The 27,165-nt window shown below is 38.7% G+C and overlaps 1 protein-coding gene across 2 annotated transcripts in view; it reads right to left on the reverse strand.

The window, feature by feature from the left end:
* The window catches only part of GRM7 (glutamate metabotropic receptor 7), a gene marked incomplete at both ends in the record, with an annotated part of 875,705 nt that overhangs the window by 324,939 nt on the left and 523,601 nt on the right, over positions 1-27,165 (reverse strand). For both annotated transcript variants that reach the window (XM_080824214.1, XM_080824213.1), the window contains one exon: positions 10,015-10,155. In XM_080824214.1, the coding sequence (XP_080680340.1) occupies positions 10,015-10,155 (141 nt within the window). The remainder of the gene's footprint in view (positions 1-10,014; positions 10,156-27,165) is intronic.

Consider the following 27,165-nt stretch of genomic DNA (forward strand, 5'->3'; position numbering starts at 1 on the left):
CAATCAGGAAATTAAAGAAGAACTGAAAAAATTCACGGAAACAAATGATAATGAAAACACAACTGTTCAAAATCTATGGGACACAGCAAAGGCAGTCCTGAGAGGAAAATATATAGCGATACAAGCCTTTCTCAAGAAACAAGAAAGGTCTCAAATACACAACCTAACCCTACACCTAAAGGAGCTAGAGAAAGAACAACAAAGAAAGCCTAAACCCAGCAGGAGAAGAGAAATCATAAAGATCAGAGCAGAAATCAATGAAATAGAAACCAAAAAAACAATAGAACAAATCAACGAAACTGGGAGCTGGTTGTTTGAAAGAATTAGTAAGATTGATAAACCCCTGGCCAGACTTCTCAAAAAGAAAAGAGAAAGGACCCAAATTAATAAAATCATAAATGAAAGAGGAGAGATCATAACCAATACCAAAGAAATACAATTATAAGAACATATTATGAACAACTATACACCAGCAGATTTGACAATCTGCAAGAAATGAATGCATTCCTAGAGACATATAAACTACCAAACTGAACAAGGAAGAAATAGAAAATATGCACAGACCCATAAACAGTAAGGAGATTGAAGCAGTCATCAAAAATCTCCCCAGAAAACAAGAGCCCAGGGCCAGATGGATTCCCAGGGGAATCCTAGCAAACATTTAAAGAAGAACTAATACCTATTCTCCTGAAAGAGTTCCCAAAAAATTGAAATGGAAGAAAAACTTCCAAATTCATTTTATGAGGCCAGCATTACCTTAATCCCAAAACCAGACAAATATTCCCTCAAAGAGAATTACAGACCAATATGCTTAATGAACATGGATGCAAAAATTCTCACCAAAATACCAGCCAATAGGATCCAACAATACATTAAAAGGATTATTCACCATGACCAAGTGGGATTTATTCCTGGGCTGCAAGGGTGGTTCAATATCCACAAATCAATCAATCTGATACAATACATTAATAAAAGAACAAGAGCCATATGATACTCTTAATAGATGCTGAAAAAACATTTGACAAATTACAGCATCCTTTCTTGATCAAAACTTTTCAAAGTGTAGGGATAGAGGATACATACCTCAATACCATAAAAGCCATCTGTGAAAAATCCACAGCGAATATCATTCTCAATGGGGAAAAACTGAGAGCTTTTCCCCTAAGGTCAGGAACACGGCAGGGATATCCACTATCACCACTGCTATTCAACATAGTACTCGAAGTCCTAGCCTCAGCAATCAGACAATAAAAAGAAATAAAAGGCATCCAAATTGGCAAAGAAGTCAAACTCTCACTCTCTGCAGATAATATGATACTTTATGTGGAAAACCCCAAAGATTCCACTCCAAAACTTCTAGAACTCATATAGGAATTCAGTAAAGTGTCAGTATATAAGATCAATGCACAGAAATCAGTTGCATTTCTATACAACAGAAAGACACAAAGAAACAGAAATTAAGGAGTCAATCCCACTTACTATTGTACCTTAAAGCACAAGATATCTAGGAATAAACCTAAACAAAGAGGTAAAGTATCTGTAAAGTACTATAAAGTACTCATGAAATAAATTGAGGAAGACACAAAGAAATGGAAAAAATTTCCATGCTCATGGATTGGAAGAACAAATATTGCAAAAATATCTATGCTACCTAAAGCAATCTACACATTTAATGCAATCCCTATCAAAATCCCATCCATTTTTTTCCAAAGAAATGGAACAAATAATCCTAAAATTTATATGGAACCAGAAAAGACCTTGAATAGCCAGAGGAATGTTGAAAAAGAAAGCCAAAGTTGGTGGCATCACAATTCCAGACTTCAAGCTCTATTACAAAGCTGTCACCATCAGGACAGTATGGTACTGGCACCAAAACCGACACACAGTTCAATGGAACAGAATACAGAGCCCACAAATAGACCTTCCTATCTATGGCAAACTAATCTTGGACAAAGCAGGAAAGAATGTCCAACGGAAAAAAGACAGCTCTTCAACAAACGGTGTTGGGAAAATTGGACAGCCACATGCAGAAGAATGAAACTGGACATTTCCTTACACAACCCACAAAAATAGACTCCAAATGGATGAAAGACCTCGATGTGAGACAGGAATCCATCAAAATTCTTGAGGAGAAAACAGGCAGCAACCTCCTTGACCTCAGCCACAGCAACCTCTTCTTAGAAATATCACCAAAGGCAAGGGAATCAAGGGCAAAAATGAACTATTGGCATTGGAAGCAAGGGCAAAAATGAACTATTGGGATGTCATCAAGATCAAAAGCTTTTGCACAGCCAAGGAAACAGTCAAAACCAAAAGACAACTGATAGAATGGGAGAAGATATTCGCAAATGACTTATCAGAAAAAGATTTAGTATCCTAAAATCTGTAAAGAACTTATCATACTCAACACCCAAAGAACAAATAATCCAATCAAGAAATGGGCAGAAGGGCGCCTGAGTGGCTCAGTTGGTTAAGCAGCTGCCTTCAGCTCAGGTCATGATCCTGGAGTCCCAGGATCAGGTCCCACATCGGGCTCCCTGCTTAGCAGGGAGTCTGCTTCTCCAGCTGACCTCTCTCCTCTCATGCTCTCTAATTCTCTCTCTCTGTCTCTCAAATAAATAAATAAAATCTTAAAAAAAAAAAAAGGAAATGGGCAGAAAACATGAACAGACATTTCTGCAAAGACGACATCCAGATGGCTAACAGACACATGAAAAAGTGCTCAACATCACTCTCCATCAGGGAAATACACATCAAAACCATAGTGAGATACCACCTCACATCAGTCAGAATGGCTAAAATTAACAAGTCAGGAAATGCCAGAAGTTGGCAAGGATGTGGAGAAAGGGGAATCCTCTCACACTGTTGGCGGGGATGCAAGCTGGTGCAGCCACTCTGGAAAACAGCATGGAGGTTCCTCAAAAAGTTGAAAATAGAGCTACCCTATGACCCAGCAATTGCACTACTGGGTATTTACCCTAAAGATACAAATGTAGTGATCTGAAGGGGCACATGCACCCAAGTTTTTATAACAGCAATGTCCACAATAGCCAAACTATGGAAAGAACCTAGATGTCCATCAACAGATGAATGGATAAAGAAGATGTGGTGTGTATATATAAAATGGAATACTATGCAGCCATCAAAAATGAAATCTTGCCATTTGCAATGACATGGATGGAACTAGAGGGTATTATGCTGAGCGAAATAAGTCAATCAGAGAAAGAGAATTATCATATGATCTCTCTGATATGAGGAAATTGATAGGCAGGGAGGGGGTTATAGGGGGTAGGGAAGGAAAAAAATGAAACAAGATGTGATCTGGAGGGAGACAAACCAAAGGAGACTCTTAATCTCATGAAACAAACTGAGGGTTGCTGTGGGGTGGGGAGGAAGTGATAGGGTGACTGGGTCATGGGAAAAAAAGTAGCTAGAATGAATACTCAATAAATTTTGTTTTAAAAAATAAATTAAAAAGCTATTAACTTGGCTTATATGGTTCCACTTACCATTTAGAAAGAAATCAGCCATTCAGGAAGAAGGTAGGGTCAGACTTAAGTGTGATGGTAGCAAGAGAAATGTCAACCAATATTTTGATTTCTAGAGGTAAGTCAGAATACAAGTTTCAACAAAGAACCTAGTAACACAGAATTCCATCATGGTTGCTATATGTAAACTAAGTCATAATTAATCTGTCTTGAACTTTTATTTAAAAAGGCACTAGGGTATAAAAATGATATTTTACATTGCTCCTCATCAAAAGGACTTCAAAAAGTCAGAGCGCCAAGGGCTTAGACTTTATCTGTAACACTTTGATGTGGATTCCTCAGTCATGCTGGGTATATTAGGTGCTGCAACAGAACATCTATATAACAATTAAAGGTCAATTCAGAATAAGATAAAATGGCAGGAAAAATTAATTAGTATAGTCAAATGCTTTCTGCACATATATTCTCAAAGCACTTGACTTACTCAAGTGTTCTTCCTTTGTCTTGATAGACTTGTTAAATTATGTAGGCTCTGATGGGCCTGGATCCCATGAGAAATGAATGAAAACTTGAGAAATACATGGCTTATTCATTAACAGCTTTTCTTAAAAAAACTTTTTTTTGCTCCACCAAGAAAGTGACCTTTACTTAAACTATTAGCTTTGAGAAGTGAGTTGTAAAGAAAAAGATAGTTTAAGGATTCTCCCAAAATGTGATCATTTACCAGAGTATGCTCTTGAGTCTCTGATAGCTTTCCACAATAACCACTGATTGATTAGGGACTCAAATCAAAATCGAATTTGCTTTTTGTAGAATTTGCAAGCATTAGCATGGAAAGCAAATTTTTTTTCAAAGTCATCAATTTTTTCATCCTCTGCCATCTCAAAAGGAAAACAAATCTTTGAAAGTCAAATTGTCCCTTCATGGGATGATGGATTTCTAAATGCTGAGTTCCTTCTGTTCAGTAAAGAGGTAACTCTGATGAATCAGTATCCACAACATGGCATTTGGCAGAAGAGTAATGTTAGTTAGACAAATGTTCTATGTAAGTCACAAGATATGACAGAGTGATAATTTTTATGGACTGCAATAGGTAAGCACATGCAGATTCCCAGAACATCCTTCTGAGTTTAAAAAATGTGCTTGAAAGTGAAGACCTGAGAGATGCTACCAACCACATAAAGATATAGCACGTCAGAGATAAAATGGCACAAAAGTTGGACTTGATGGACACCTCATGTACCAAGTCCCAGGAATGCTTGGACACATACTCTACATTATGGCACTGAAATTTTTGAAGCTCTGAGCTTCATATTCTATCACAGCATGAAGTTACCTGCTTGTCTGTAAACATTTGCTATCTCATTATATCACTGTGCAATTTGTATCCCACTGAAAAGTTCCTGTCCATATTTACATTCTTATTCAATTCCCTGGCTGTTTTCCTGGAAAATTTTGATATATAGCCTGATTTTCTACAGCATTAACATGTGGCAATAGGATCTTCATGAAACCCTCACAGGCAACTGCACTCAGCCCCAAATGGCAAGTAATTGTTACAATTACCCCGTTTTATTATTTATTCTTTCAAGATTTTATTTATTTGAGAGAGAGAGAACGCACAGGTAGGGGGAGAAGGAGAGAGAGGAGAGGGAGAAGAATCCCCACTGAGCAGGGAGCCCAATGTGGGACTCTATCCCAGGACCCAGGGATCATGACCTGAGTGGAAGGCAGACTCTTAATTGACTGAGCCAGTCAGGCTCCCACCATTACTGAGCTTTCATATGCCAGTATCATTTTAGATGCTAAGTTACCTAATGTACTCCCTACAGCAACAACTTCAGGTGTAAAGCTTTATTATTCCCATTTCAAATATGAGAAAAGGTTTTGAAAAGCTAAATAAAATCCAGTCTCTCATGGGACCATTCAGGGATAGCTCTGAAACATAAACACAGGCCTCTTTCATGCCAAAAACTGGTTTCTTAAACACTTTGGTAGAGTGATTTTTTGCACTCCAGGATGCCCCAAATTTCTTTTTCAGGGATATCACCACCTGGGTACTTTCCCTTCTTTCCTTAACCTTGGTATCTCCATAAAAAACATGTCATTCCTCCAAAAGATCATATTCTAAACTGGTCTTTGTGTCAACAATATACTGGCAAGTGTTAAGGATAAACACATTTAGCTAGTGGGGTAGGAATGGGGAAGCACAGAAAAGAAAAATTATATCTGACCTTTCTGCTCCCAAGCAACAAATAGTCTACAAATATACTTCTAAAAGTATTGAGAGGGACTTACTTTATTCTGTAGTCTATCTAGAAGAACTTACTTTATTCTGGAAGTATCTAGAAGGACATTAGTATGTATAGCTAGCACTATGTCCCTGACAAAATCTAGGTCTACTATGAAACAGCATAGTATCTTTCAGAGTTTGTGTTTTCTGTGAAAGATTAAACCACCAAAAAACTTAACTGCATGTCCCCGTTTGGGATGTCAGTCAAGCTAACCCATGAGCAGGATGGGTCACCAGGAAATCTTAGTCTGTATCCATAAAAATCTGGGAATCACCAGGGAAGGTAGGATGAAGGAGGACTAGCTCTTAAGGTTGAGAGAACTAGGAACTGGGTATCAAGCAAAGTTGGATGTTCTTAAAATACTGAAGACTACGGCAGCTTTCCTTGTTTGAAGGAGCATTTCCTTGTTTGAAGGAGCATTTAAATGCATATGGATCATTTATAACAATAAGAATTGCCTGGTTGTTCAGGTTAAGTTTCTATAAGAATTCAGACACATCTATTTCCAAGTTAAATTACCAAGAGTACACAGCTTAATAGTAATATTTTTTTCATCATTCTTCCTACCATGACTTTTTACCATCTTGGCTTTTCAGAACTCACTGCTATTCCCTGACTGCAGGAATCTGCTCTCTCCAATTAGTATGGGACCCACTCCTCATCTTCAAAGTCATCTGGCCAGGTGACTAACTCATTGAACGTCTACTTGGAGTTACTATATAATAAATACCTCATTACGGCTAAAGAGGCTATGTAAAAAGATACAGAGAAACAAGTTGGCATTTTAATTTGTGCCCAAATCCTGGAAGCATTTTAAGACTTTCTTATTCTTTAGCAGAACCCAGTCATAGAAGGAGATCTACAAGGTGGACTGCTGTCTGCAGTCCTCAGAACATCCATGGTCTATGCTGTCTAGAGCCAAACTGTCTGCAATGCCAGACTTCTTTGCCTGCTTCCTCATCAGGGTATTTCTTTCCAACGTGACTACTCTTTCTATTTTCAGAATCTCATTCCCAAAGCATCTTTCCCTTTTACCATCTACATCCTTAAGCTTATCAACACTTCCCTCTCCCATCCACTCTTTTCCATCATTAAAACTTATTTTCTCACCATGGTTTCAAGAGCTCTTATCAATACAATAAGATTGGTCCCCTCTCTCCATCTCTTCCTTCCCTCTAGTCCAGCAAATCTCAGCATGCTTCTTCTCTGATTATTCCACTTCCAAGTTGAAGCACACAGTTGACTCTTCAACAATGTGGGTGGTTAGTATTGTCAATCCCCTGCATAGTCAAAAGTCCACCTGTGACTTTTGACTCCCCCAAAACTTTACAAATAGCCTACTGATGGAAGGAGGCCTTACCAGTGACATATTAATGAACATATATTGTGTGTTATAGGCATTACATACTGTATTCTACAAAGTATTCTAAAGAAAATGTTAAGAAAGTTATAAGAGAACACATTTATAGTACTGTATTTATGGAAAACAGTCCATTTAAGTGGACCCATGCAGTCCCAACCCATGTTGTTCAAAGGTCAACTGTTTCTAAAGGTCATAATTTTTAAACAGTAATTTGTGAATACTTCCAAAGCAGAATACAGGATTCATTGGATTTGGGGAAAGGTGGTACAAAAAAAAACCAAACATGACCACCCATGTACTCATATCCAGTAACAGGAATAAGAGACATAATGAGGGTAGTAGTATTTATCTCCACTCAATACGGCACATCTTACAACTGCTAAAGTGGTAAGGAAAAAAAGAGAGCAGAGACAGTATTCAAGCAATTTTGGGTCACAGAATTTAGTAAATGTGATCAGATATTTTACATGGAATAAATGAGATATTTTTTGAAGATAATGATTTTGATCATGAGCTTATTTTTATGAACCTGAATTCTTGATGATCAACATGAAAATATCACTACATAAATAAATTTAAAAAAAGTCACTACAGATAGAACAGTGTTGTTAAAAACATTGAAAGTGTGAGGTTTGGCCTTAGAACAAGCCTAATGGCCACAAAATGATCAATCCTACCTTCTTGACTCTACAGAATATAAAATGTCAGAAGGAACCAAAAAACTTCTATCATTAATCATATAGATACTTCTAGTGTACCTGGATGTTTGTCATACAGACAAATTATCCAGATGTCAAACTCATTTTTTTCAGTTTCCTCTTGAGAATTTTGTTTCACCCAGTCTAGTCAACATCGAAATAATTTTTTCCTCCCTCCCTTCAATATTATAAAGATTTTTTTTAAAGATTTTATTTATTTGACAGAGACACAGGGAGAGAGAGAACAGATGCATGGGAAGTGGGAGAGGGAGAAGCAGGCTTCCCGCTGACCAGGGAGCCTGATGAGGGGGTCAATCCCAGGACCCTGGGATCATGAGCTGAGCCGAAGGCAGATGCTTAATGACTGTGCCATCCAGGCATCCCTAAAGATCGTATTTCCAAAAACACTGTTGCTATATACCATGGCATTGAGAATATAGTTCATGTGGAATTGTAATTTACTGAGTTGTTTATCTAGTTATGTAACATTGATTTTGCATCATTATTTTTTCTCATACCTCTGTTCCTATCTTATCTCTCCTTCACAAAAACACTTTGAGGGAAAGCCATCTTCATACCATTCCTGATGTTTTTAGGACCATGGTTTGCATGCATTATTCCTCATTAATAGGTATTTGTCGAATGGTTCAATCTACCATATCTGGATGGCCAATATTCAAAGACCCACACTGCAAAGATAAACTAAGCTACAGTATACCTAATATGAGTGCATTGTCTAGATCATTCAGAATAACATTTTGGGGTTTTGTGGTATTTCAAGGTCATCGCTACAAATGATAAAGGTTACTGAAGTATGAAATTGGGTATTGTTATGTAATATAGGAGTAGGTGATAAGATGGTAGAACATGTCACATGATTCTGTAACCACCCCCACCCCTAGTTCCAGTATGTTTAGGGTAAAGACTATATTCATGTATGTCCCCACACATGGCTTATTCTTTGTCCACATCTCTACACTAGCAGCCTTAGCGGACATATTCATCCTTTTCACTGTACTTCAGTCAGGTAATGCTGCTTTTTCGGTCCTCAGAGGTACCATAATTTCTCCTGCTTCAAGCCTTTTGCCATGTTATTCCTCCATGAGAAATTCTCCTATCTGTCCTTCCCTCCACCTAACTAGCCGGTACCTATTTCCTCCTCAAGGAGGTCTTTTGAGATAGCTTCTGCCTTCAATACAAGTGCAATTTCTTGGTTATATGCCCATATAGCCCTCAGAACACTTATTACAGTTTATAACTATGTATTCATGGTGAGCTCACAGGAATAATGTCGATTTTCTACCACTGTCCTCTGAGCAGCATGAAAGCTAGGTCTTTACCTGGCTTGCTTACCATCAGAGCATGGTGCCTAGTACTGTGTAGAAGAAGGAGTTGCTCAATAAATATTTCTGAATGCACCAGTGAATGTTTATCCTCTGACTACTTCATACATGTACATACATATGCATAGCATACACACATGTTTTTAAATTTGGAATTATTTTGCAAGTTTACCTATGAGACTGACTATGGTTTTTCATTTGTTTGGGTTTTTTGTTTGTTTGTTTGGTTGGTTTTTAGGTAAACTCTAAGCCCAACGTGGGGCTCAAACTCATGACCCCAATATCAAGAATCACATGCTCTACTGACTGAGAAAGCCAGGTGTCCCCTTAAGTATTTTTAAGCATATTTTAAATAGCAGTGGACTCATTAACTTGGATATTATGGAAATTATTGAAATTCTCACTCTAAACCCAAGTATTTTGTTTCTTTAATCAAATACACAGTATGGTCCATAATAACAGCTAAATCCGGTGCTGAGAGGGATTTGCTGGATTTTTGTCTATGTGAAAATGACTTCATATTCCTGGCTAAAACATGAACTAATATTTATCACTGAGAGCATTCAAAGCAACATGACCCTTTTGAATTCCAAGAATCAATGAAAATGTCAATTACTGTTAGATGGACAGGCAGAAAAGAATACAATTTTGTCCGTTCTACTCTTGTCCTGCAAGACTTATGCTCCTGTTCCATTTTCTGAACAATCTAGTAAAATTCAATTTACTTTTTCAATTTGTCTCCAGCCAAGCTTCCTTCTGTCAGCTATGCAGACATTTCAATGCTGGCCACGTAGAGTACCAGGAGAGGAACAACTGGAATGAAATTACCTGTGCATTTGCGATCTGTGTCTTCTTTCTTTGACCCACTAATCGTCAACTTGCAGTTGAAGTTTTCCTCCCAGTATTCAGCAAACCATACATTTCTTCTGTTGTTTTCAAGTGTGCGGGACGTAAAATAGGCATCAAACCCTAAACAGAGTTAAATGAAAAGGTCATTGCTTGTGGGGCACTACTGGGACGTTTAGAAATAAAAATACCAGTGATGGTTTTTATTTGTTTTAGCAGACTGTATGCTCTTTTGTGTCAATTAAAAAAAAAAAAAAAAGAAGATAGAAGAAGAAAAATATTCCAGGACTAACCTCTGGCTAAATCCCTATTTCAATCTCTCAGGCAGAGATGTGACCTACAAATGACACAGTCACAATGACCTTGGAGAGGACATGATGATCACAACATGTCTTGCATCTCCAGCGATGCTAGACCGGGGACAAAATGTCTTCTTCCTTCTCACCAAGATAATTGATAAGTTCAGTGCTTACTATAGATAAGATTTTCTGCTTCACATAGATTCTTTTATTCACCTCAACAACCAATACAGCAACTACTATCATTCCCACTTCGCCAATAAGGAAATGAGGCTCAGATGAAATAGAAGCATGCCCAAAGTCAACCAATAGACCATGCAGTATCTGGGACTATGTGAGCTACTGACCTGTGAATATCCTTTTGACACCTTCCTTTCATTTAATAACGCTCCATTGTGTCATTGATATTCTAATCAAAATGGAAGCTTTTGAAAAGGCCAGAAGTAAATAGGAGTCTAACAGAAAGCTCAGTGCTGCTCACTGAGTGCAGTGGTGTATGTGAGCAGCAGAAACTCAAAAGGCCAGGTCCCCAGGAAATCTCTTGTTACCTCTTTAGGAATGCAGCCTCAAATGCTCCAATGGAGCCACAAGGTCTTAGGAGAATCAGATAGGATTCAGTAACACGAGGTGGGCTGGGGGGCCAGCTCCACTCACTTCCTAAGTCAGGGGAACTTGAGCAAGTGCACGCTTCCCTCATCATCCTTTCATCTTTCTGTAGAAATGAGGACTACCCTACCTCCTTCCTTCTCAGTACCTTGTTTGGGATCGGGAAAAGACCTTGGAAACTTACAGAGTTCAGGGTCAACAACAACAGGAGATGGACTTGAGAAAACTGAGTAACTATTATTTAAATTACTCAGTTTTCTCATTTTAAGGCCATTAAAAAAAAAAAAAAATAGCTCCAGACTCTCAACTCCATGAGAGGGCCATATCAGGTTAACTATATTCATTACTAACACCAAATTCATGGCCTGACATATATGAAACCTACTACAAATGGAAAATCTAAAGTAAATGAGACAGTAAAACAAACAAACAAAAAAACATAAAGCATAAGAGATTATATAATATTTTAGGGAAAATAGAGTATTTTGCATCTCTTAGTTCATTTTCCAGGCTCTTATCAGTACATGTTAGCCAACTGTCCTTTTATCCCACTACCTTAAATGATTTGAAAGTAATCTGGCTAGAGTATGTGATTCCATTCCATTATCAATACTGATTAAGCTACCTGGCTGGAAGTCCTCCTGCCTCACTGTTCTCCCACAGCCCTGCCTCCAGATGACTATAAAGTAGAACACCACAATATTCTTCAACAAAGGAAAATCTCGGGGGGAAATACATGAGGCCCCGATGTTTCCCAAGACACTAAATGTATGCCTTCAGTCATGTATATACATGCACACATGGTGACTGGTGACGGAGCTTTCATTTCTTTCACCATTTTGCCCTGTGACCCCCCCTCCCACCTCCCCCCCTCAAGACCCAATTAATCAACAGTGGTAGATTATGACAATGACCCCTGACTAGACCTGCTTCCAGGGCTTCATACCCATACACACCTTCCCTTTTCTGTGGGACATGGACAGGTGTGATGCAGGCAGAGGCTGGGAAGCCCTGGCCTCGTCGTGGCATCTTGTGGAATTCTCTTTCTTGGAATCCAGCTGCCGTGCTCTAAGACATTTGACAGGAGGATGGTAGGTCATGTGGCAAAAACCCAGCTTGTCTCAGCTGAACTTCTTTGGAGATTGCAGCCCTCCAGCAGGCGGCGGTAGAAGAACCACTTAGCTGAGACCAGCTCTAGTTGCACAACCGTGGCTGTTCATTAAACCAGTAACACTGGAGCTAGTTTTTAAGTAGCTGGACGACTGAAATTCTCCTTCTTTATCACAGCACCATAATTCTCTCTCTCTGTGCAATACCGAAACAACACACCCTTCACGAAGAAGCACCCTCGACAGAACATGTCCAAGTTTCAAAAGTAAACTCTTCTGCCACATGTCACAGGTCTAAATCCCCAACCAGCCTCAGAACAGGAACTACTAAAATGGCTCGGATTGTAGCAAGGGTATATCCCTTTCCCAGCTCAGAAAAAAAAAACATCTTTAAAGGAAACCTCATCACTGAAAATGTCTACCGCTTCAAAATGCTTCTCTCTATCCTGTGTCTGCTGGAAATGCAAAAGCCCGTTGAGGAAGGAAGGACTAGTATTGTGGCTCACGAGCAGGTAGGGGACTGTGGAACATTTAAAAGAGAAGAAAAAGAAAACAAAGCAGCAGTCAGAACTTCCCTCTCAACCAAGCAAGAACCAACAGACTTCCGGAAAAAAAGCAAGCACCATTAAACCTGTCTGTATGCACTACAGCACAATGCAGAAAAGGAGCAGAAACCCTGAGCCACAACCCATCTCTTTTTCACTCACACATATAGCTAGCTGGTGCTTAGCTTCCTCCACTTCCTCCTCCCTGTGAGCCCGCCAGCTACCTGCATCTGTAAGTTGAAAACTGCTCTTGCTTTCCAAATGCATGTATATATGGACTTCTGGAGTATCTCCTCAGATGCAGATTTGGGTGCAGGAGGTCTTGGGTGAGGCTAAATACACTGCATTTTTAACTAGCCCCAGGTGATGCTCATGCTTCCTATACTTTAAGAAGCAGGGCTCCAGGGCAAATCCTGCATTTTAACAAGCTCCTCGTGATCCTCATACTGCCCGTACTTTGAGAAGCAGGATTCTAGAACAAATCCTGAACTTCAGCAGATGGGACTTGAGCAGTTCCAGCCTAATTTGTGAGATCTTAGTATTTTCACCCTCAAATATATGTCTGGTTCAGATGAGAGGGCCTTTGCTTTGCTTCTGTAGTTGCGACATTTGCTCAGTACCCGGCTCAGTATGGCAGGAGCTTTGCCTTACCATCTTATTGCCTGCAGATGGCCTGGGGAGGTAGAATATGCTGCCTTAATTGCTGGTGAATTTTCCTGGTGTGCTTGCTGTGTCTATATATCCCTGAGCATTGCTTCTCTGGGCCCCTTTGCAGCCTCCAAAGTTCTTCCTCACCTGTTTGCCCTGTCACCACTCTGGGCTCTCCAGCCTGGCATTTCAATCTAGCTGCATGTCTTAGTGTTGCTGAAAAGATAGCCTGAACTAGCCCTGTGTCTTCACTACCTCCTCTGAAGGTCGTATGGGCTCTGAGGGGAAAACTCAGAGCTCTCAGTCAAGTAGTAAAATGTAGCATACATTTGCTTTTGAGTGGTGTCCTGAAGACCTCAACAGTTTGACTTTTTTGGTACGGAGGCCACATAGTGTACTGGTGAATACAGACATCAGAGACACACTGTGTGGGTCTGACTCTAACATTCTGATTTTCTACCTATATGACCTTGAGCAGATGACTCAGCTATTTTGTGTCTCAGTTTCCTCATCTGTAGAAGGGGATTAATATTAGTATCCACCTGGGACGCCTGGGTGGCTCAGTTGATTAAGCCGCTGCCTTCGGCTCAAGTCATGATCCCAGGATCCTGGGATCGAGTCCCGCATCAGGCTCCTTGCTCTGCAGGGAGCCTGCTTCTCTCTCTGCCTCTGCCTGCTTGTGCGCTCTCTCACGTGTTCTCTCTCTTTGACAAATAAATAAACCCTTTAAAGAATACGTTAATATCCACCTTCGTATTGTTAGAAGGATTAAATGAGCCATTATTTGTACTCAGCATTGTGCCTGGTGAGGTAAAATGCAAACTGTTGGTTATAAAATAACCATAGTCACCCATTAAGTCTTTCTTGAACACTCACCCTGTGACAGGCACTATTCTCTACACTCACTAATCTTGGGTTAAAACAGGTGGCCCCTCATCAGACTGATGGCTAGCCTGGTGGGGAAGATAGATTTTGGCAAGTATCACTTAAATAAATATAAAATTACAACTGTGATTATTTCTATGAAGGAAGAGTACAGAGTGTTTGGGGAGCACACACACATGCCCAGAGAGAGCGAGAACTGTCTTGGAGTGCCAGAGAGGGCTTCCTGGAGGGAGTAAACACAGGTGAGAAAAGGCAAAAAACAGATTTTAACTGGAAGTGTGGGAAGCAAAGAGACTGGACACTTATTCAGTGGAACTACATGTGCTTTGTCTTAAGAATATTGAAGTCATTTAGCGTTACAAAATCCCTCAGGACACCCAGGCCTTAAAATCAACAAATATAAAGGAACCATCTCCCATGTGTATGCAATCTAGAATTTCTACTAAAATTCTAATAAACCAATGGCTTAAATGTTAATGTTAATGAATGAATAAATATATGAATAAGCTATTCTTGTGAGTGGATGTCAAAATCTTTGTCAGATTTCAATTTGATCATACAAAAAATTGCACTGACTGTTACAATTACAAAGGTAATAAGCACTTCATCTTCATTTTCTCAATGAGTGTCACATAAATCCTAAGAAGTAGGTACTAATCATATCAACAGTTTTGAGGTAGAAACTAAAGCTCAGAGAAATTTGGACCCAAATCAGTTTGCTTCTAGACCCTTGTTTTTGACATCCATGCAGAGTGGTGTTTCACACATTTTGGTGAGAATCACAATCATCTGGAGAGTTGAGGAAAACAATAGAGATCATGGAGGCAGGTCAGCCCTGTTTCTTTCCCCCTCAAGTTCCCCCAGGAGATTCTCGTATTCCAAAGATTGAAAACCATGCCTATGGTGCATTGCTGGGGTCAACTTATTATGCTACCTCTTCACTCTCTCTAATAAATGCCCTATCACTACTATATCAAACACAACTCCACTAGGCAACTGGACAGTTCAACAGGTGGAAGAACAAAGCTATTCTAGGATCAGGTGCTGGAATGGGTGAGCCAATCCAAATGGTAAAACTGGCAGCATGGGCTCACCAAGCTGGGGCAAAAACTAGTTTCAGAAAACAGAGCTCCTCTCAGACAATTCAACGAAGCAGAAGCAGAGGTCAATAGCTATTATTCAATCGCGTGAATCTTGCTGATTTACCTCAGTTGAGTCCAATTTCTTGGACCTACTGTTTATTTCACTTTAGCAGGGCCATGGCAAGAGATAAATTAAGTCTCACTGGTTCCCTAATTTTCATCCATATGGAATGAAGCTATCCAGGAAATATTCAAGTTTTTAAAAGAGACCTTGCTATAACCATCTGTTTACAATGCCTTGGAATGTTTTTGGTTGCCTTTTGGGTTAGGCACACATCATACTTCTGTTTTATTAATAGACAAGGAGCTTCTGCTATGGGGTGGTTCAAAACTTTCCCTCCAGCTGCAGGCACTAACTCAACACTCTTGGTCTGTCATTACAGTTTCTGCAGCCTAGTGATTTTACATTTGTTTTAAGTCGGTTCCGCACCTAGGAACTCAACATGGAGCCTGAACTCATGACCCCGAGATCAAGACCTGAGTCTAGATCAAGAGTTAGATGCTCAACTGACTGAGTAATCCCAAGAGACCCAACTTGCTTCTTTTTTTTTTTTTTAAAGGAATAGGGTATTTAATATAAGATGTGCAGTCACCAAGGTACAACAGAATTAGGGACAGAAGCAGAAAGTATAATAACTAATCTAATAATATATGTATACAGGAGTATATATGTGTATTCCAGTGAATTGAGACTTTATTCCTATTCTTATGGGAGCTCAGAAGAAAAGTGATCTGGACATGCATACCTTACTATTGGTTAAATTATCAGTTTTAAAATTTAACCCAAGGCACCAAGACTGGGATTTCATCTCACAGAAAATGGAATAAGAATTATGTTAAAGGAGAAGGTCATTCTTGTATGTAAAGCTGATGAAATTCTTAGTATTAAATTATTCCTTTTGTTGAACAGATTATTTTAATTTCAGAAATTAATCTACAGGGGATTCTAAGGCAAATGTCTCACTGGGTACATGTTGAACGAAATTCATATAACCTTGGAAGTAAACTTAAAGCAACGTGGAAATAACAAGCAGGGTTTTAGCTGGCATTACAATTACATTTATATGGTTCTTTTCTCTTTAACTGGGGTGCTGCCCTCAAATGCTCCCTAAAATTTGTGGCTGAGACAAGAGTGTGCAAATCAATAGACACATAATTCACCCAGAGCAGGATGTTTAGAAGGTGACCTTTCTAGCTGAGGAGGAAGAAGCTCTTACAAGTGTGTGGCAGAAGAGGAAAGCTATCAGTGTCAAGAGGGGGTTAGAGGACACAGCTGCCTGTTCAACCAGGGTGAAGGCATGCTGACAGATACTAATGGGGCTTTGTACAGTCTAAGAGAGTGACCAGTAAGTAGCCCTGATTGCTGATTTAACCACACAAGTCATGCACTGCAGCTTAGAACATCACTGTCAGCCTAAATGGCAGGGAGCACCCAAGGCTTCCTTCTACCAGTTCATAAAGGAGAGGTTCTTAGCTCTTCCTGAGCCACCTATGTTCTTTGTTCAACTCAGGAAAGATGGCTAATGACTTAGAAACACACAGGTTCTGGCACATCATAGGGATATGATACTAACAGAATAAATCCATGAATCAATGAATAAAAAGACAGAGTGAGAAAGAATGACATCAAGAAGGAGGGAAGGGGAAGGAGGAAATAAGAGGAGAAGAAAGGAGAGGAGAGAGGGGACAAGGGATGGAGGGGAAGGTATGGGGGGGGCAAGAAGAACAGAATAGAGTAAGAACCAAGAGAACTCACATTGTCTGCTACCAAGAGGGTATATCCGAAAAACAAATTTTGAGAACCAGTCTTTATTTGTTTAGCCCTTTTTCTATGTCTATTCTATAACTCATAGGGTTTAAATTGTAGTCCTCAAAAAGATATGTCCATATCCCAACCCCCTGAACTTGTGAGTGAGGCCTTATTTGAAAAATATTTTGATAGTGGATAATGAAAAATTATATGGCAAATGGAATTAAGTTAAAGATCTCTGAGCAAGATCATCCTGCATTGTCTGTATAGGCCCTAGATCCAATGACAAGTATCCTTGCAGGAAAAAAAGGAAGCAGGAGTCATGGGGATGGTCATGTGTAGATGCAGGCACCTACTTGAGTAATGGAGTCAAGCCAAGGAATCCTTGGAGCCACTTGAAGCTGGAAGAGGCAGGAAGCATCCTCTGAAGGCTGTCGGGGGAGCCCCCCGCCGACAGTCTTCAGAGGAAGCAGAGTCAAACTGACATCTTCATTTCAGACTTCTGGACTCCACAACTGTAAGATTATGATGTTCTATTGTTTTTAAGCCACTAAGTTTGTGGTCAGTTGTAATGGAACCCCCAGTAAACTAATGCACTCGTAATAAGTAAAAAAGTCTTATTGGTAGATACCTTTCTATGACTTTTCTCTGGTCAGAATGACAACATTTGTTTCTCACATGTTGCAAACTGATGTCTTGCAGAATATATTTAACCTAGGGACTTGTCCTTTATATTTCTTCCATCAGTATTTCATTTTATTTATTTTTCTCCAGGAGTATTTTAAAATTAATTTAAAAATCATAAGATTTCACTTGTAAGTCCAAATTTTTGGCTTCACTTGTAAAGTCAGAAGATCCTTTAACACAGACCCTATTCCCATGTGGCAGCAGTCAGGTGCCCAGGAAAGTCGGTTCCCTTCAGGTTAGCCTGCTTTCTCCAGCTCACAGTATTTCCCCACCACCTCTGATGGCTTCAACCTGGCCTCTTTTTGCATTCATAAGATGCAGGTTGTCATGGTTGACACTGAATTTTTCACTCCCATGAAATGCATTGCACCTTTGCTGCAACATGAGTTGTATACAGTCTCCACTGAATTGAGTATCTCAGGCCTTTAAGAATATATCCATGAAAAAGCTACTAAGAACAGAGGGAAGTCAGGAAAGAAGCAGAATTTAAAATTAACACAGAGTGCACCTGGGTGGCTCACTCAGTTAAGCATCCAACTCTTGATAGTGGCTCAGTTCCTATTCTCAGCATTGTGAGATCGAGCTCCACCTCAGGCTCTGCACTAGGCATGGAGCCTGCTTAAGATTCTCTCTTTCCCTCTTCCCTCCACCCTAAAAAAAAACTAACCCAGAGAAATGTATCCTCATATGCACAAACAATAATCACTTAAAAGAGCAAAAGAGGGGCACCTGGGTGGCTCAGTGGATTAAAGCCTCTGCCTTCAGCTCAGGTTATGATCCCAGGGTCCTAGAATCGAGCCCCGCATCGTGCTCTCTGCTCGGCAGGGAGCTTGCTTTCCCCTCTCTCTCTGGCTGCCTCTCTGTCTACTTGTGATTTCTGTCTGTCAAATAAATAAATAAAATCTTTAAAAAAAAAAAAGATAGAGCAAAAGAGAAGACCACAATTAAAAGCATAACACTAAAAAAATAAAAAAAATAAAAAAATAAGCATAACACTAAAAGAATACCTATTGAAGAACAGGTATACCCTTCCACATAATCAAGTTGATTTTTGCCCTTAAGGAGTTTTGCTTTAATAAATTAATGTTTCTCTTATGTCAATTCTCTTGAAAATTGTACATTTTACATGATCTTTATAAAAATATTAATATATTTTCCCCCTAGAGCTAGGCAAGTTACCTTCAGAGTTTGTATGGAAAAAATAAAAGAATGAGGAGACTTCTGAAAAAGAAGAGCAACAGAGCATGAGTGTTTGGGGGGTGCTGAAGATTGGAGGTCAGGTCGAGGGGGGCAAACTCTACCAGTTAATATATTGTAACAACAGATTATAAATTCTCTGATTAAAAAAGAACTCCTGACACAAGAATAAAGAGATCAATGGACCACTGAAATCCAACAGAAAGTCCAGAAGACTTGATTGCACATGGGAATTTCATATAATAGAGAATAAAGGTAGTGTTTCAAATCACTAGAAACATGTTACCATTTTAATAATCATGTTAATAAACAGCAACTTGTTGGATAACTGGTTAATGATCTCTTTAGATCCCAGTTCAGAACGTGACATTGTATTAGCCCACAAAAAAATATGGGAAGCATTACATAGATTTAACCATAGTAAGTGAACATGGAGTTTTCCATCTCTGTAAGAGAAAGGATTTTGTACAGTTTCAGAAGCTGGAGATCCTCCACACTTGGTGTGATGCCACCTGCTGCAGGACATCCATGGTAGGGTCCAGCGGCATGTGGCACACTCCCCAAATCCTGAGGATATGGCCCTGACTGCACTTGCACAGTGCTGTGGGGGATCATGTCCTTGTCTGTCTGTATCTCTCTTGTGACTCTGAGCTCTTACCATGAAGAGACTGCCCAAGTGCCTGTCAACATTTACTGAAGTAAATCAAAGTTAGAAACATGTAAATAAGTTTGGCAAGAAAATCATTAGTGATCTAGTGGGGTAAGTTAGGCTGTCAGATGTACCCCCAAATTTGCTGGCTGAATCTATTGAGAGTGGTGGAAACCAGCCATTATTTTTGAGAAAACAAATAAGAATTACTGCAATGGAAATTATCCCACAAAGAACAAAAATCTCATGGGAAGTGTTTATGGATGAGGTAGAAGGAATAATGTTTGCAATATTATTCCACAAAATGCCTCCAAAGGGCTGTTGCATATTATATAATGCTAGAATGCTTGCCATTTTTCACTCTTCTAAACTGTCTGGGATGCAGAAGGGCATTTTATGTAACCTGAGTACACTTATATAGGAACAAATATGGGTACAAACAATACATATTAAACTGATAGTTTTAGCATTAAAATGAATAAAACAAACTCCTTCCTAAACTGGAATTCAAGGGTTCAATTCCTAGTTTTGTCACTTCCTAACTAGATGACCTTGAGCAAATGACCTAACCAGACTAAGTTTTTCAGTCTGTAAAATGAGGATAAAATGATGATAATAGGGGTGCCTGGGTGGTTCAGTCATTATGCATCTGCCTTCATCTCAGGTCATGATCCCAGGGTCCTGGGATCAAGCCCCACGTCTGGCTCCTTGCTCTGCAGGAAGCCTGCTTCTCCTTCTCCCACTCCCCCTGCTTGAGTTCCCTCTCTCGCTGTGTCTCTCTCTATCAAATAAATAAATAAAATGTTTAAAACAAAATGATGGTAACATCTACTCCATAGGATTTGTAAGAGGTATCCATGTGAGAATATATGCAGTGTTGTGAATAATGCATGGCATATAATGAGAGTACACATGTTAACTAAATGAAAAGAAAATGAAAACAGACATACATGTAAAGTGACAAAAAAAGAGAGAGACTACAAGAATAGGAAATTTAGAAAACTTTGAACTTGAACACCAGAAATTCTCGATGAAATAGTCATTTATCAAGAGCCAGACTCTGGCTCCAGAGTCAGAAAGACCTGAGTTTGAATCCCACCTTTGCCAACCACCAACTCTTTTATTTAACTTCGCTTATGCTAAGTGGATCACTTACTATCCATGTTTTGTTGTTGAATTTGATATCCATTCACTCCTTTGCTTCTCCATTCATTTATGCACGAATATATGCATTCATTCTTTCATTTATTCCAGAAGAAACTTAAAGTGGTATCTTTGTTTCACCTATTAAATAAGTATGGTTGTATCTACCTTAGAGATGGGTGGAAAGATTTAAAATATGAAGGCTAAACTAGCTAATATCTTATAGTTGCTCAGTACCTGATGGTTCCTTTCTCTTGTTAATGAAAGCAGTTTCAGAGCATTTCCAGATAGCATAAAACAATCACCTTCCCTCTGAGAAAGCTCCTCCTTGATTTCCTATGCCATGTGCAGCATCTGTGAGCTTAACAGTTGGAATAGATGTTGCTTTGCAGCAACTTGGGATGCACAAGGTCAGTAGACAAGAAAGATGCAGGGCCAGCCCTCAAGTGAGTGCTTTAGGAGGTGAGATTTAAAGAAGCCAACGTTCTGGAGGCCACTGGATGTGTGGAAGGTTCTTGCTCTTCTTTCTTCTACCCCACCTTCATAATGATGCTCAATTTAAACCCCTGTGTTAGTTGGTTAAATATTCTGTACAGAATGTTGGTCAAGGGCCAAACTCAATGATCACTCACACAGGTTACAGCATTAACTTGGCCTTGGGTTTTTTATTGTTATTCCTATAATTTCTTGCCTTCCTCCCCTCTGGCCTCCCTTATATTCCCCTTCATCTGTCCATATTATGTTATTTTTTATTTCCATGTCCTTCTTTCCTCTCCAGTAACAACGAACCTACGAATCATGGTGCTAAATTTGTGCAATCTTGGCTGTGACACATATTAGTGCTATGTGTCAAAACTCATTAAAAAAGGGTGCAAAGTCTTTGATCTAGCAATTTTATTTCATGGTATTTCCCTAATGAAGTATATGCATTTTTTAGAAAAGATGCAAGAAGTACTGGATGATATTAAGAAATCATTAATTGTATCAAATGTTGTAACAGCATGATGATTATATATATATAGGTTCTTACCAGTTAGAAATGCATTCTGAAATATTTTAGGTGAGAAGTCCTAAAGTCTGGGATTTGATCTGAAATGTCCCTTCAGTATAAAAGTCCAGAGGGAATAGTTAAAACATGGAAAAACACATGGTGCTTTTGCTCACATTTTCGTAAAGGAAATATGGTATATTGTAGGGATTGCCTTTATAGAAATCAAGAAGAGTAGGGTGTGTTGCAAACATTGTTTATTGATAGGTCAGTGTCTGTGGCTTAATATTGCTGTTTTCATCATAAAAACTTTTTCTTTTTTTCTGTAGGACTCAAAAGAGTTTAGAATTCACTATGGTTTCCTATTAGGCCACCAAGAGGCTTCCTCATGGGAAAGAAGTACAAGGATGAAAGGGAGCATATCGTATATTCCATAGAATACACATCCTGGTATTGCCCTCCTGCTGCCATCAGGGTTGAAAATCTACCATGTAATTAGTAGATTCCAGGGAAGTTCCTTCATTTAAAAAAAAAAAAAAAACATGCCTTTGAGAATCCATCTCTAAGACCCATCTCAGCTTCAATTACTTTCTCAACATCCAGGAATGACCACGACAGTAAGTTCCCCGATGGGCTGTTGGCCCAATTACCTAGCTGGAGAAGATCATGTTAAATCCAAAACAATCACTGAGGATCTTCCAAGGAGTTCCCCAACTGAGATCTGCCTACCATAAAATACAGCCTTTAGATAAGAAGAGGAATACTTGCCAAGGCCTGATGCATCTCCCTAGGGTTGTGCTATAGTGCCCCACAAATACTCATATGTGTACAGTTCCTCTCTAGAGGAACTCAGCCTCTGTTCTGCATGAGGTATTTGGAGAATATCTATGTCTGCAACAGTAGTTTATAACCCTGGCTACACCCTGGAATCATGCATGGGACATAAAAAAAATAAACACACACACACACATGCACACACACACACGCACACACATACACAGTGGCATATACACACACACCTAGGGCTGGACTCCAGGCCAGACCAGCTAAATCAGTGCTTCCGTTGGTGGGCTTAAGCACTAGCATTTCAACTTCTCAGGTTATTCTGAGCTGCAGTCTAGAATATTGCTCTAGAATATTATGTGATTTTGTTACTCATATGTACATTTTACACACCATCCTAGAAGAGTTGCCCAAGGCACACCAGAAACAGAAGACAAGGTCTCTTAATCTGAATGTATCTATTTTTGGTATATATATCATGATTACTCAGATAGTATCTATTCTTGGTATATGTATCATGATTACTCAGATAATATCACTTGCTCAATGTCTTTTGAAACATCAAATAAAAGTTGAGTATGTTGTCATAATTGACCGCATCTCAGTGTCATTCTTTTAAAATTGGTATACCTTATATGAAAGCTTCCCCAAATTTTAATTAATAAACTCTGCCATATAGAGAGTATACATATATTTAGTCAAGCTTGATATTATTCTCATTGATGATTTATGCTTCCATAGTAAATTTTGTGGACATTTGTAATACATGATTTTTCTGTAGACATGTTTAAGAATTTTTAAGATCATATTTAGATTACACTTGTGTGTGCCTATAGTTTTCCAACAATCATAACATTACAAAGTAAAGAATTTAACCCACAGTAGGTATTGAACTTTAACTACTGGAACTTACCCATTTTTCCAGTCAACAACAGAGTGAAACCCAGACAAACTTGTTAGAGAATTATTCTACATTGTAGAAGCTTCACGTTTTATTTTTAATAACGGTACAAAACCATGTTGCCTGGTTACCATCTTCATTTTGTACCCTGATCTAAAAATGTCTCAGCAGCCAGAAGTTTTCAGTGAGCTCAATACCTAAACTTATATAATCAAACATCTATAACAGCCCAGAAACAATTTTACCAAAATGATATTTCATTTTCTACCTAGTCACAGATTCAGCCATTGCCTAAAGATTGGGTAAAATTAATAATAATAATAATAACAACAACAACAACATTTTGAGGTAAGTACTTTCCTTATACAGATCTGAGAGGAAGAAGAATAGCGTAAGGAAACAAAAGCCCTTAGAAAACAATACCAGTGGGGCACCTGGGAGGCTCAGTCTTTAAGTGGCTGCCTTGGGGGCTCAGGTCCGTGATCCCAGGTCCTGGGATCCAGCCAGGAATCTGGCTTACTGCTCAGTGGGAAGCCTGTTCCTCCCTCTCCCACTCCCACTCCCCCTGCTTGTGTTCCCCCTCTCTCTGTGTCTCTCTCAGTTAAATAAATAAACAAAATCTTAAAAAACAAAAAACAGTATCCCAAATGTTTGACCATGTATTATTTCAATTCCCATGGAAATATAAAACCAGAGGAAAAAAATTGGAGGCCCTAAAATTCTTAAATTGATTTTTAAAACAGCATCTAATAATTGCAAATAAATAAATCCCTTCTTGAGGTATTTTCAGATTTGAGGAGAACTGTCTAACATCCTGCATTTTTTATCCCTATGCCAGCAATTCCTAAAGCATGGTATTTTGATGCATATTATTTATTTGTGTATTATTTGGCATATAAATAAAGACGTCATACTTTCAGAAACGTAAAAACAGGATGAAATAAATGCCCCGAATGTCTTCATGTAAGAATCAAGTTCATGAAGCAAAGTCAGATTATTTAATTATTTTACCACCCACATTACTAAGCTATTTTTGGGGTGAAGACACTGCATCAGGTAGTGTAATAGGAAAAGGTTATCTGTTCTGTACTCTTTTCTCTTTCACTTTTGGGCAGCCATTATCCTATTTTCCAGGAATCCACTTACACATTTATATGTTTGTACTAGGTGTGACTGACTGAGTTAGGGGTAAGCACCTAACCCAATCAGTGTCAATCAAATTCCTGTCCTTGGGAACCTGAAATTGGAAATAATGAAATTCCTGAATCAACCCAAATAGTAGAGACATAAACTTAGGAGTTGCTGACAGCAGTCATGAAGACTGGAAAGTAGAAAAAGTCAGTTTGCATTGGGAGCAAAGAGTGAGTCAATCAGAGGCCAAAAAAGAAGAGACATGGAGGAGGAAAAAAGAAATGTCTTGCATTTCCTACAGGGATCAAATACCTGATTCCAATTTTCTCTAGGACTTAGATATCTTCCCTGTCTTTGGCTTCTGTAAGACATCTTTTTAACTTTATTATAAGTTAACCCCCCTTCTTTGTGCTTAGGCAATTCCCAATGGGTGTCTGCCATTGACTGGTAACTATAAGGGTTGTAACTAATACTGATGTGGGGATATGTCAGATTTGGATCTTGTTTTCAAGGAAATTGCTAAGTAGGATACACCCAGATCTTTTTTTTTTTTTTTAAAGAGAGTTTTAGAAGTTGTAGAGGTGAGATAAGAGACATTTTCACAGGAAGAAGCAAACTTTCTGGATAGGTAGATCAGACAAAAAATGTTTTTTCAGAGCAGTGATAATCAATGCTTTTGAAAATGTCTAGAATGATGAACAACACTATTTTTTTGTAGGTAATCAATGTTACAGGAGTACAAATTCAATTTTATGCCATTTGGTTCAGACACAGAAATCCTTGTTTTTCCTCTCAATGTGAAATACCTCACAGGGGAACTCCATGTTCTGTGTATTTCGCATAAAAGTGGGATGAACTGGATATTCAAACCATATAGCAACATAGTAAATATGGTCTTTCCCTGGACATGGTATTTCCAACAACAAAATATAGTTGGCACAAATCTGCACCATAGCCCTATTGATAGCATTCTCTATAGAATACCAGAGGAGAATTTTGTGACAGTAACTGGCAGAGCCTGTGACAGCACCTAGGTCACTGACATTATCCAAGGAAATGCAGTCTCATTTCATTCACCAGGGTTTGCTTCTTTGTTATCCAAATTTCGAGAGTCTTGGATGAAAACAAAACAAAATAAAAAAACAAAAACAAAACATGACAGAGTAATTAATCACAGCAAAAATTAATTAAATTAATTAAAGCAAGAGGCCCCATGGTAGGGGAGATTACAAAAACATAATACACAGTCACTAACTCCAAGACATTTTTCAGTTTTGGGCGGTTGGTGAGAAAATAGAAATAACAATAACAGTGAAACTGACCAATGTTTATTGAAAAAAATTATAACGGGCTAAGGGTGTTAAATGTATTAATTCGATCTTCAGAAACATCCTATGAGTTAGCCATCATTATTATCCCTATTTGGTGACTGAATGAACTGAAACTTATGTAGTATAAATAACTTGCCCAAAGGCTTATAGTTAATAAGTGGAAACTGAACATAGTCTGCCTGATTCCAAAGGCAAGCTCTTAACCACAATGCAAAAAGAAATAAGAGAACAAAGCCATATAAAAATTTCAAAGGTACTCTTTAAATGTTACAGGAATTCAGGGGATGAAAGGGAACAGCATGCTGCAGTTACATGCATTTATTCCATGGCAGAGCTGTGATCTGAATTTAGCCTTGAAAATGCACAGTTCATATAGACAGGAAGAGCCAAATAAAATAGACGATGATAGCAAGAATAAAGGAGTGAGGTGGTTGTATCATATGTGTTTCTGGGTGTTAACTGGATGGATTTGACTACAATGCTTTATTCAGGGAAGAACCTTATGTAAAGTTATGATGGAACTAGGCTGTACAAGAAGTTTGCATATTATCTCTTGGGCACTGTGAAGTCACTGAAGGTCAGTTCTTAAGAATGCATGCCATGATAACAGAAGGACTTGAGGAAGAATACACCAGCAAGACTGGAAGGAAGTTTCATATATGCTGACCGACATTGTGATAGAAGCATTAATCTGTGTGGTCTAATATAATTCTTATAACATCCTGAAATACAGAAACTGCCATGTCCATACTTGCTTATCAGGGAAAATGCCTCTTTCAAGGTCACCAAGTGGAAAAATTAGACATAATATTTTAGTCTCATCTGTTTAAAACCCAGACTCTTAAAAATTTAATATGAAACACTCTAAGCAAAGAGACATTGCAGAGCTATAATAAAAATAATAACTAACATTATTAAGCATTTACTATTTCTAGATTCTAACTGATTTACGTTAAATAACCTATTTAAACCTTCCAATAGCTCTGAGATAGGTACTTTATTATCTCCATTTTTCACATGAGAAAAGTGAAGCAGACATAGCATGGGGACATTTGCCCATGGAGATGGGAAAAAATTTTTCTGTCATTACCAAGGGAGATGAGATTGCAACCAGATTTTCCGGCTCTACAGTCCATGCTCATGGTTCTACTTGGAGCCTCTCAATTACAACAGCCGGTGACTAAAAAATGATATGCATGCCAACTAGAGTAGAACGTTTTACAAGGACAGGTTGAAAGCAAGGACCTTGATGGAGAAAAAAGGAGATTTGGTGATTAGATCTAGAGTTGGGGGGAAAATTGATGAATAACTTTGTTTTGTCTTGTTTTTCATTTTAAAT

This window comes from Martes martes (assembly GCF_963455335.1).
Source record: "Martes martes genome assembly, chromosome: 1".
In the NCBI taxonomy this organism is placed as follows: domain Eukaryota; kingdom Metazoa; phylum Chordata; class Mammalia; order Carnivora; family Mustelidae; genus Martes; species Martes martes.